The sequence below is a fragment of the Rhagoletis zephyria genome, unplaced genomic scaffold (genome assembly GCF_001687245.7).
Source record: "Rhagoletis zephyria isolate East Lansing unplaced genomic scaffold, Rhagoletis_zephyria_1.1 Rzeph_scaffold_15061, whole genome shotgun sequence".
Classification (NCBI taxonomy): Eukaryota; Metazoa; Arthropoda; class Insecta; order Diptera; family Tephritidae; genus Rhagoletis; species Rhagoletis zephyria.
In genome coordinates this window covers 693-13,473 of record NW_016172128.1, presented here as the reverse complement: position 1 = coordinate 13,473, position 12,781 = coordinate 693, and the positions used below count along the sequence as shown (strand labels likewise).

The following is a 12,781-nucleotide window of genomic DNA, read 5'->3' as shown; positions in this document are numbered from 1 at the left end:
TTTTGGAAGTGAAAAAAATGTAATATCTATAATTAAATTTCAGGGCAAACAATAATATTACTTTAGCCTTTAAATAACAAACAAACAAAAATTTAAATACTCTATGCCTCTATGCTAAGTACCTTCGCACGATTCGCCAATTTCTGCAGTTGCAATTATGTAAATGGCATTCTTTTAGGGTCCAATTTATAATAACGTCACTCGGCCAGTCCGTCAAAATTCACCTCAACCCTACCAACAGCAACAACAACAACAACAACCACTACAACAAGTTTATCAACAATCCCCAACACAACAGCAAAACCAATCACCATACCAACAACACTATGAACCACCCCAACAGCCCATACAATACACTCAAGCCCAANTTGAGCCATTTTATCCGAGCTATGGTCAACAACAGCAACACCAGCAACAGCTAGCTCCTCAGGTACAGCCACAAGTGTGCCTAAGTAGATAGTACATACATACTTACTTATGTATAAATTAAATACGCACGTGAATTATGTATTTGAGTAGTAGAACGCCGTTGCATTACTTTCACTTTCCTATTTATTAGTTAAGCTGCTATATGCATCGCATAAATGCAGTCGCTAGCCTTGGATAAATTACTTTTGTCCCCAGGTAAAAGCTCAAAGCGCCCTGCACTGATTTCGCAAACAAGCTTTATTAGTAGTAATATGTAGTACATGTGCAAGTAGTTTTAAAAATATTAGCTAAAATACATAAAAGTAAACTATTCCCACGAAAGTCCATTTGAGTGTAGAGCAGTTGATTATTAGAAGCTTAAGGTATGGCTTAAGTGCGAGTGACTAAACTGCGAGCTTAGCAGGTCGATGATGCAGGCATGCGAAGTATAAATTTGGACTTTGTCCTGCTTTTACTTTTGACTCGTATGAATCGAATTTCTCGTAAAAAATTGCATGTTAATCTTGATTGCAGATCATTTATATAAGGCGGCAATAGTAGCACTGTTTAAAGGCCTCATTTCCTCCATAATGTTTTTACTATTTTTTGTTACAACGCAACAATTACATGTAGTCTGAGTTCAAAAATATTGTAGCTACGATCATTCCAGCGTTTTGCGCCGTCTTTAACTTAGGCAGTGCTTCATCTTTTTTTTTTGCCACTGTAGATATAGACCAAGACCGATAGAATACAAGATTGCGTTGATTGATGTGAAATTCGGGAGATTAACGTGGCGAGAGCTGAGTGGCGAGAGCTGAGAGAGATCTATCAGTATGTATATGTTTTGTATACGTATGTGTATATGTATATTACAGAGGCAATACATAAATCACGATACAAAAGGTTTCTCTCCAATTAACTTACTTATTCGGCGACATTTGATACCTTAATGAATCGATTTGACTAAAACTTATGTAGAATATAAAGGTATTGAGTCGAAAAGTAGTACTAGCTAAAATCCCCTACACTTGCATTAATTTCACCAATCCTCGAACTTGGTTGTCCTCCTCTCGTACAAAAAAGGTTTTAATTAATTAAAATCGCCTAAAAACTGGCAAGCTTGGGCTAGAGATAGGCGCCACTTTCACTTAGTGATAGATATCGGCCGAAGAGACTTTGTTTTGCGCGAAAAAGTTATATTTGAAAATTGTGACAAATTAGCTGAAACAATGTCATTCTTATTCAGAACTGTCAAACGAAAAAGTATTTGCTGAGCAAGCCGTTGAACCAGTTTAATTCAACGAATACGATCGTGTTATGTTCGAACCGTTATGTGTTGAAAGCGTTTTTAACAATTTTTTTATAGAGACTTTCAATTATGAGTAAAATAAAAAACTTATCAAGTATTTGAACAATTTTAGCCTTAAAACGTTTACTTAGTCGAAAAAGTACCGAAATACTCACTTTTTCTTTGTCACTCGAAAAAAATCGTATTTTGTTTTTAATAACTTTGGAAATTTTTCACATAGAATATTCATGGTGCAATAGTACATAGTTGAAGAGGGCGCCATCAAAATTGAAAAAATTTTTTCGTAATTTTTAAAGTTCACGATTTTAACACAGTATACAGTAATCCAGATAGCCAAAACAAAAAATGTAAATATGCTTATTTGACATATTGCTTGAATGTATTGGTTGATATTTTTTCACAGTTGTCGTTTTCGTTAACCCAAATGAAATCCAATTTAAATATTTTCTTATAGTGAAAAATATTTTCAAGTCACATAAAACAAAATAACGAGAAAAACAAAATTCCAAGCAAATCAAGCGTGAAGCGTAATATTACATTTACATTGAGCCCAAATGCGTCATTTGGGCGAGAAACCTCAAATGCGAGGCCAAATCACGCATTTCTCCATACAAATTCACATTTCCAGAATGACGCATTTCGACGCATTTACACAAAATCACGAAACAAATGCGTTCCAATTGCCGTACTATTTTATTGAACGCACTCAGAAACAAAAGTTCCACAAAAGCTTTGGTTTGTCTTTGACATTTGGAATTTTTCAAACACAAAACAAACACAACGAAATAAATAAATCTTTGAAATTTGTGTGTAAAAATTGTTAATTTATACAAGAGCTTTACACATTTTTAGTTTAATCAAAGAATAATTGCCTTTTTGTGTCCAAAAAGTGTTAACAATATAATAAATGTAGTGTTTGTTTACATACATTTTGTTTTTGTCTTCCCTTTTCATTTGATGAGAAGTCAAAGCATATGCGGATCAAGCAGTGTAAACACCTTCAAATGACTGATTTCAAATCACGCATTTTGGTCCAATGTAAATGTAATATAAGCGATTATAACCGGGCGCAGTTCCTACATAAGTCAAACCGTGTTCCGAACACGTGAGTGAGTAATGGCAGGCTTACTTCTTAAAATGGTCCCATCGATTAGGCGGTAAAACAATTATTACTTAGCTTAAGGTAGAACTCTCTAATTTTCAAATGCGCGAAATTTGTATGTATTTGTTCAGCCGCTTATTCACATTTGAAAGGGGATAATGCATGAATTAATCCAAGTAAAGATGGTTTATGCAGATAAGCAAGCGAGTTTGTTAACCGTATAAAATGTATGTACATATATACACGGCACCCTGAAATTGTGCATATGGAAACTGTGCATACGAAATAATGCATATGAAAAAAACCGAAATAATGCATACGAAAAAACTGAAATAATGCATATATGCACAGTTTCGTTTGAAAACCGAAATAATGCATATGAAAAACCCAAAGTAATGCATACATGCACAGTTTCGACTCAAAAGCGAAGTAATGCATATGACAAAAACCGAAATAGTGCATACATGAAAACGGAACTTCTTTCTGAGTAGGCGGCCTTCGGCCGCGCTTAGGGATTATAACGCTTACTAAGTAGAATTCTCCTTTCTGTGTTGCCGGAAAAGGGGGCCGGAAGTATTTTTGCGCAGAACTTCTTTCTGCGTAGGCGGCCTTCGGCCGCGCTTGGGGATTATAACCCTTACTAAGTAGAATTCTCCTTTCTGTGTTGCCGAAAAAGGGGACCGGAAGTACTTTTGCGCAGAGCTCCTTTCTGAGTAGGCGGCCTTTGGCCGCGCTTAGGAATTATAACCCTTACTAAGTAGAATTCTCCTTTCTGTATTGCCGGAAAAGAAGGGCGGACGTATTTTTGCGCAGAACTTTTCTCTGCGTAGGCGGCTTTCAGCCGCGCTTAGGGATTAAAACCCTTACTAAGTAGAAGTAAATAATTCATATTAGAAAAAACGAAATTATCCATATGCACACTTTCGTTAGAAAACTGAAATAATGCATATAACAAAAACCGAAATAATGCATGCATGCACAATTTCAGTTCAAAACCGAAATAATGCAAATGGAAAAAACCGAAATAAAGCATACATGCACAGTTTCGGTTGAAACCGAAATAATGCCTAAATGCACAGTTTCCATATGCGCAATTTCGGTGCCCCATATACACATATGCATACATATATATCAAATATTCAAAATTACGAGATGAACTAGTTCAGCCCTCTCTGTTTGTAAACACGCTAACTCGAACAAAATTTAGATATTTTAACGAAAGTCGGTGTCGAAGTTGCCTTTGGTATAAGTTAGGATATTGTTAAACTTTGGCGAAATCTGCCAATAACCACGCCCACTTCCCACGTAGTAATTAAAAATAATTTTGTTTTATTAGTATTTTTTACGAATTTTGCTGTTCAAATTTACATGTCAAATGCATCAACAAACATTTGTGGGTACTTTTGCATCAGTCGCTGCCTATGGGTTAATGACAAATAAATCCTATACATTCACAATATTTCATGTATTAATTTTCAAATAACCATATTGTCAATGGCTGGTTTACTGTATACTGTGGATTTTAATTTTAATAATTTAAGATACTTCAAAATATTGAAACCAAACGGTGAAAATGTTCTTCTTGCTAGTGTAATAAAAATAATGTGCCACCAAATGAAAAATAATTACATTGAGTAAAAGATGTTTACGATTTGAGAAACTAGAAATCCATTTTTTTTAATTTTTGTTTGCACACTCAAAATTCATTCTGAAATTGTTATATATATGAACAAATTAATATATATGTGCATAAGGAATACTGTGTAAAAATCTTCCACGCCAATAATTAGGTACTTTTAAATTATATGACTTTTAAGATAAGGCGTACTACGGGGCGTATACGTAACATACACAACTACGGGTATATGAGCACGAGTGGTTATTTTTATTTTTTTTAGTATTTATATTTCTTAAGATTTTATTTAAATACAATTTCGCGATGGAATCGTATTATTTACGCAAAACGGAAGACAACGCATTGTCTAAGATAAGTGTACCACCATTTTCGGACATAAACATACATATGTGCGTTATGCGTAATTTTACACAAATTATTTTTTGTTTAATTTTCGAGAGTAGGGAAAATTTTTTAGCACATATTTATTTAATGGAATGGTTTTTGTATTTTAAGATTTTTCAAAAATCTTTTCTAGGGAATATTTAAGCAGAATGTAACTACTATGTAACTATTGAAACTATATGTATATGTGCTTAGGTTAATAAGTGGGTAAATAAGTACTGCAAACAAAGAACTCACATGCTTGTATGTAGATTTTACGTTGACAAAGTATACATACTAACTTTTATATACTTAGATTATACTTAACTGCGCATACTTACTTTCAAAAAAAAAACAAATTGCATTCTGTATATAAACATGTAAATATTAGTTCACGAGCTTTAAATAATTGCTTAAATGCTGAATCTCACTTCACATCCGCACATATATACATACATACATCTATACATATAAACATAATTACTTACTTACAATCGTACATCCATAATTTGTAAATATAACTGTTCATTAGTTCTGATCCAATAAAGTTCTAATCATAGCTAACAAAAGCTTTTCTTTTTTATCTCTCGCAAATTTCAGCTTACCAAACGCACATAAGCTCGCGCTATTTACTCTACTTACAAATTTACATACATACATATTTACTAAGTTTTCTGCACTCTCTATCACATAAGTGCACACACACTTTTTTAGTCAAATGTCTTAATTGTATCCTATTAATTGAAAATCTCATACAAATGCAAAAATTTAACAAAACTTAGCTCCTCACACATTTTTGACTTTCTAATTGGTGTGTTTTCGTCTTTTCTCTTTCTCCCCACAACTATTTTGGACACTCACGCTCTCTATCTCACACACTGTACCTGAATATTCCAATACCACATTTACATAACAAATCTATGTATGTTTGTTTATGTATTATGGTCCGTTGCATAATTATATATGTACGCACAAAAAACAACACAACCTCAAAATCTATCAAAAAAAACAAAACGCATGCAACAATAAATCCCCTCAACCTTTATAAACGACAAACGACAACCGACAACCGATACGCACCACGATGTTTTTTTACCAAAAATGGTGGCTTTAAAATTTCAAACGAATTGAAAAACGAACACGAAATAGTATCGTGCCACATCATACGATCAATATCAACCTCAACCTCAACAATATCAGCCACATCAGGGCTCACAGCCTCCTTATAGCCAACAGCCCTACTATCAGCCGCCGCAGCAGCAGCCATCTTGGGCGCATAATCAGCCAAGTCAGCAATATCAGACAGTGCAGGCGCCTTATCAACAGGCACCGTCTCAACAACAACAACAACAATATCAAGCGCCTCCTCTATCTAATTATCAATCGCAACCATATCATCAACAACAATATCAAGCACCTCCTCAACATCAACAACCACAACCCCAGCAATATTCGAATGTGCCACAATCCAATCAATATAATTCTTATTCACAGCCACAACAACAACAACCACCCGTTGGCCAAGATCAGCCCGATCGTCGTACACCGGCTCAACAACAACCTCTGCCACAAGATTATCGCGGCGGCAGTCCTGGAATAATTACGTTGCGCAAGGAGGCGCCTGTTACGCAGAGGCCAGCACCGGTTTACAACTCACAACCAGCGGCCGTTAGCTTTCAAGGTAACCTCACCATTAATTTACTTATCAAACGCACTTGGCTAATTTTTTTTCTTCTTTGTTTTGTTTCCACTAGGAGGCACCAATATGCGCGGTGACTTGAAGTGGCCCCCACCGGAATACAAGGAAGCCGCGGTGCGGGAAAACGAAGAACGCCGCAAATTGGCTTTGGGACCGGTATGCCGCCCACGGAAAGTCAATCGCGTAAGTTTGTACCTTTATTATAAACTAGTAAAAAATTCAAAAAAAAAAATATATAGACAATGCGAGCCATAAATATTTAAAAAAAAGAACTGTATATTGGTATAAATAGTGGAAACTTCACAGTTGTATCGGGTATTCCATGCGCCATTTGCTACGGCTGTGCTATACTCGGTGTTTGTAAGGAGTCATCTGCCTCGCTTATTTTCATTTTCGAACCTTTTCTGGGAATCTCATCGGCTATTTCGTGTCTCAGTGATGCAACATTTCCGAACTAGATATCTGTGATTTCACTACTTTGTATCCTAACATTTTCAATGGCACTTGGCTGTCTTTGAATATACTAATTTTCCCTGTTAGAAACTTTCGGTTAGAAAGATTCCGTTGAGACAAGCGGCAATCTTCTCTATGGCGCAAATGTCTCCGAATAGCGACCCTTGCCAACCGTCCTTTTCCATCACAATTTCCCGTCAGTAGACCAGTATTTAACGATGAGCTGTATGAGCTTTACAACGATATAGACATAGTGCAGCGAATTAAAATTCAGCGGCTCCGCTGGCTTGGCCATGTCGTTCGGATGGACAGAAACGCTCCTCCTCTGAAAATATTCAACGCGGGCCGCGATGNGCTTCACTTGGCATTTTCAATTGGCGTCAGTTAGCACAGAAGAGAAATGACTGGCGTGCTGTTTTGAACTCGGCCAAAATCGCTTAGGCGGTTACAGCGCCAAATAAGAAGAAGAAGAGACCAGTATTCCATCCCTTTCCAGTTGCATATCCAATAGGAGTCCTGAATGAGGAAATCACTACCATCCCTTTTTTTGTTGCACTACTCACTCACAACGCCTGTTATACCGAGGTATGCGAGGATCTGTCTACTTCCGTTTATTTTTTGATTAATACTTTTATCCAGCGCTTTCTACCAAGCTAGAATTATGTCAGAAGACTATGGCGCACATACCGTTAATGACATGAGTTGACAGTCCCCAGCTTCTCTCAAATGCTATTACTTATACGTTGCTTTTTGTCTCCTCAATATACGCATTCAAGTAATTTTGGAGCCGAGGATAATGTAAAAGTCTTAGCCTGCGATGTAAGGTTCAAGTAAGTTACATCTGGTCTTACTATAGAAAATTCAGGGATCTTTATTTTTCTTATACACAAGGCAGGTTAAGTTTTGGTAGGGAGAACTCCTCTGGTCTGTGGTGAATTAACCCGGTCTAAAGCCACACTTATAAAGCCCAGCCAATTCCTTTTAACCTCCCACACATTATGCTCGATAAAACCTTATATTTGATATTCAGCAGTCTGATCCCGAGGTGGTTTAGCCCACATGGCAGGATCGCCTTTCTTGTGCACACTTAAAGTGAAGTCGTCAGCAATGAATTCAAGCGACCATTTTCTTCAAATTAGTTGATGCACGCACCATAACAACTCCCGCCGTACTTGAATGGCTCATCTGGCAGGCTTTGCCATTTAACAGTTTGTCTTGGTCTTAAAACCTTCCTTAATTCGCACAGCTCTCTGGTAAAGTTTTAGGGCGTTTTTCCTCTCACCAACGTCTCAATCTCTGCGCAGTCCCGTTTTCGGCCTCCCCCTTCTTATTACGGCAAATCCACATCGCTTCGAGTCAGCTTCCCTTTCAAGAATGCTTGCATTCCAGGTGCATACACTCCAATCATAATCCATAGAACGTTCGCCGGGTCGTCATCAAGAGAAAAGGGTCTCATCCGAGGCAAAATTTTTGTTTTTACATCGCCTTACTTTTAGGGTCTCAGTATCAAAGCCAGTTTCATGTGAGGATGAGACAAAATATACAAGGGTTCTTAGGCATTATTTATGGTTTTCACCTATTTGACCATACATAGTCGACAGCTAAAATAGACGACATTTTCCTATATACGTAGGATCACCCAAGGGAGGGATTTCAGGTTTAAGCATCCACCATCACCTATCCCTAAAATGGTTAAATACAAAAATACCACTTTTGATGACATTAGCAAATCATCAAATATTTTGAATGTTCGAAAATTTTATGAATTCTTCTTGATCTAGTTAAAATCTGCTTTTTATGAATACTGAAGATAATTTTGGTGTGTGAAATTTTTTGAAATCTATCAATTTATGTTCTTTGAAACTAATATGTTCAGAAATATGTTCGAGAGGATTAAGATATGGGGGCAGTCTACCAACTTTCGTGGCTGGAACAGAAACAATATTTGTAAAATCTGTGACTTGCTCCTAACCATTTTTCTTTTATTTGCTATAAATACTAATCAGATTCAATTATGTATTTATAAAAATCATATTGTACTATTTAAAATACTAGTAAATAACATTATTTTGATGTATCCTTTCTACAGGACTACACAACGTTCTTTGCTAAAAATGCACTGAACAGCTACTATCCCAGCTACAAAGTACCACCAGGTACACAGCATATGCTAGCCTAAAAAAAAATGGAATACACAGCTGGAATGAAAGACCCTGCAAGCAAAGGAAGAACACAAATGCACAAATAAAAGAAAATAAAAAATATATTACAATGAAAAAATACCACAAAAAAAAAATATATGAAAGAGAGAAAAATAACGAACAAAAAAATGTTACTAATGGTACATTTTAACGAAATGAAAGAAACATCAACTAATCACGAACTAACCAAAAATAAAGCCCTCAATGGGTAGATAACAAATTATAGAATTTTATTTATTATTTACTTATATTAATTATGAAGCATAAAAAATTAAAAAAAAAAAACTACGCCAAATATAAACTAACGAATTTTGTTCTCAAATCTGTACATTATGAAACAAGAAGACGAAAGAAGAAAAAAATAGATCCCTTAAGGAATAAACACAATGCTATGGAGTGAGTAGAAATCTCAAAGGAGCTCTGCGGCTGTACGGCTGTGCTCAACGAAGCTGAGGTACGTTAAAAACTGCAAATTGATACACGGTACTTGACACCTACAACAACTACGCGTGCCACGGATTCAATGAAACACAAGCTGTAATAGCGGTAATGAACCTGCAGTGCACTTTTTTTTGTATAGCTAAAAAGTTTTTATTATTTAAAATGCTTTTATTTCTTCCTTTTTTATTTTGAAACACGAATGTGGTGAATTTGTTGGATTGCCAGCATTTACATGTACGAAAGTAAGTTAAATGCTGGCGGAAAAAATTTTAATTTTTTTTTTTAACTTAGATATAGGAAAAAACAAACGACGTCCACTCGATGTAAATTAGTTTTGTATACATAAATACTTGGAAGCTTGCGGAGGTGAGTACGCTCACTTTTGTAGGTGAAAAACGTACAAGCGCGTTCTTGCAAAATCAGAACGCAAAAAAATGAGTTTTCAAATTCAACTTTTTAATTCAGCTGGTACTCTTAATACCAATTACAACTGGAAAGAGGAAAATATCACAACTTTAAACTGAAAACTGAAGAAATTTAAAAAAATAAAATCTTTGTTGCGAACTTTGGCTTACCGAACTATGGTTTTAAGTGATTTTGACACAACGGATAATTTTTTAATACTAACAACTTCTTGGAAAAGTAAAATCCTCGGAAGTTGTGTTTTACTTTGTTTTTTTTTTTTTAATTTGGTTCATGGTTTAATAAAATGCAAAAATATTTTATTTATTTTAATTTTAAACTTGTTATTGCATAATGAAAAAAAAATCTAAAAAAAAAAATATAATAAATAAAAATTAATATATTAAAACAATATATTGAATATTAGTTTTCTCCATTTATTATTAAGTAAAAAGAGCATACCTAGTAACTAGTAAAAGCAGCCGGTTCGACGAACAGCACCAGGTTGCCAACTTTAGTTCTTAAGCGTATTAATGAAATAGAAAAAAAAAACATACTATACACATATGAATGTGTACATATATAGGGAAGCATATTCACAGGAGCAGCGTAAACTTACGCACGAGCTTTCACTTCTGCTTCTGTGTGTTTACAAACACTAAGCTATATTTACATATAAATACACAAAAATGTGAAAGCTATGTAACAATTTAGCTTATATACATACATAGCTATTGGATGCTATTAAGAAATATACTCAAACAATTACACATCACCCAAAATTGAGCAAAAAAATTTTGAGCGAAAAAATATTTAGTTAGACAAAAAAAAAACTTTGTCGGCACACTCATTGCATTAACTCAGTTTAACGCCTTTTGTGCCTTTTGGCGTGGCTACCTACGGCAGGTGAGCGTACGCCCTGCAGACTGTAACTTTTTAACACCGAGGATGCCATTATAGCCTTTAGGGCCCGCCAGCTTGCCTTAAGTTTGCTACGCCCGCTCGCACTTTTGAGCGTCTATACTGAACATGTAAATTAAAGAATGAATTTATATTTTTTTTTTTATAAATCCAACAATCTCACATGCATATATATTTTCAAATATGCACATCTTATGTGTGTATTTGTATTTTATAGTATGCACTCGAAACGAACTACCGGCAAATTCGTACTGGCTTTACGACTCGATTATGACANTAGCTTGCCTTAAGTTTGCTACGCCCGATCGCACTTTTGAGCGTCTATACTGAACATGTAAATGAAAGAAAGAATTTATAATATTATTTTTTTTTCTTCATAAATCCAACAATCTCACATACATATATATTTTCAAATATGCACATCTTATGTGTGTATTTGTATTTTATAGTATGCACTCGAAACGAACTACCGGCAAATTCGTACTGGCTTTACGACTCGATTATGACAAAAAATATTTAATATTACTTTATTGCGAAAAACAAACATACATACATAAGTATGTATGAGAACACATAGCGAATGATTTATCTACATCCCCAAATCATTCAATATGAAAAACACGGGAAATCTCTAAAAAAAAACAAAACAAATCAACGCACCAAATATGCGATAATCATAAAACTGTAAACACTATTACCCCAAAAATATACTTAAATAATATCAAATTGGTACTTTTAAACTTTGTAAAATTTGTTTAATAAAATATTTATAAAAATACAAAANAAAATCTCTTAAAAACAAAAAACAAAACAAATCAACGCACCAAATATGCGATAATCATAAAACTGTAAACACTATTACCCCAAAAATATACTTAAAAAATATCAAATTGGTACTTTTAAACTTTGTAAAATTTGTTTAATAAAATATTTATAAAAATACAAAATAAAAATACAAAAAAATATATTACCTACATGAAAACTCATTCATCTCTGTGGAGCATTGCTAATTTTGAAATCCTCTATTCTGAATTGCAATGCTTTGCAACACTGGCATAAATAACACCTAATTGCTTTTTAATAAACTTTAATTATCTGAATTCTCCACTTAACTGTACATTATAAACGATGTGATTAGTTGATGGATTAAGAANTTTATAAAAATACAAAATAAAAATACAAAAAAATATATTACCTACATGAAAACTCATTAAACACTCTGTGGAGCATTGCTAATTTTGAAATCCTCTATTCTAAATTGCAATGCTTTGCAACACTGGCATAAATAACACCTAATTGCTTTTTAATAAACTTTAATTATCTGAATTATCCACTTAACTGTACATTATAAACGATGTGATTAGTTGATGGATTAAGAAAGTACATAAATACATTAGCTTAAAATTCGATGAATTTGAATAAATGTAAATTTGTACATCTCTCTGACCAACCGGAGAAATAAAAAAATTNAAACACTCTGTGGAGCATTGCTAATTTTGAAATCCTCTATTCTAAATTGCAATGCTTTGCAACACTGGCATAAATAACACCTAATTGCTTTTTAATAAACTTTAATTATCTGAATTATCCACTTAACTGTACATTATAAACGATGTGATTAGTTGATGGATTAAGAAAGTACATAAATACATTAGCTTAAAATTCGATGAATTTGAATAAATGTAAATTTGTACATCTCTCTGACCAACCGGAGAAATAAAAAAATTGTTTGTTTTTATTGTACATACATATATGGAATTGTTTAGTAGGTAAGTACGTTTGTATAGTGCGTTTCGTAACTATAGCACATCGCCATTAAAACCGAATTAAATGCCTTAAAAATGCA

At 34.3% G+C, this 12,781-nt stretch overlaps 1 protein-coding gene across 1 annotated transcript; it reads left to right on the top strand.

The window, feature by feature from the left end:
- Positions 1-178: 178 nt before the first annotated feature.
- LOC108378837 (putative cyclin-dependent serine/threonine-protein kinase DDB_G0272797/DDB_G0274007) lies at positions 179-11,211 on the top strand (the record flags this gene model as incomplete). Its single annotated transcript, XM_017635147.1, has 4 exons — positions 179-430; positions 5,968-6,499; positions 6,573-6,700; positions 9,060-11,211. Coding segments are annotated over 4 exons (1,002 nt in total), but the record flags the coding sequence as incomplete, so codon positions are not given.
- Between the last annotated feature and the right edge of the window lie 1,570 nt (positions 11,212-12,781).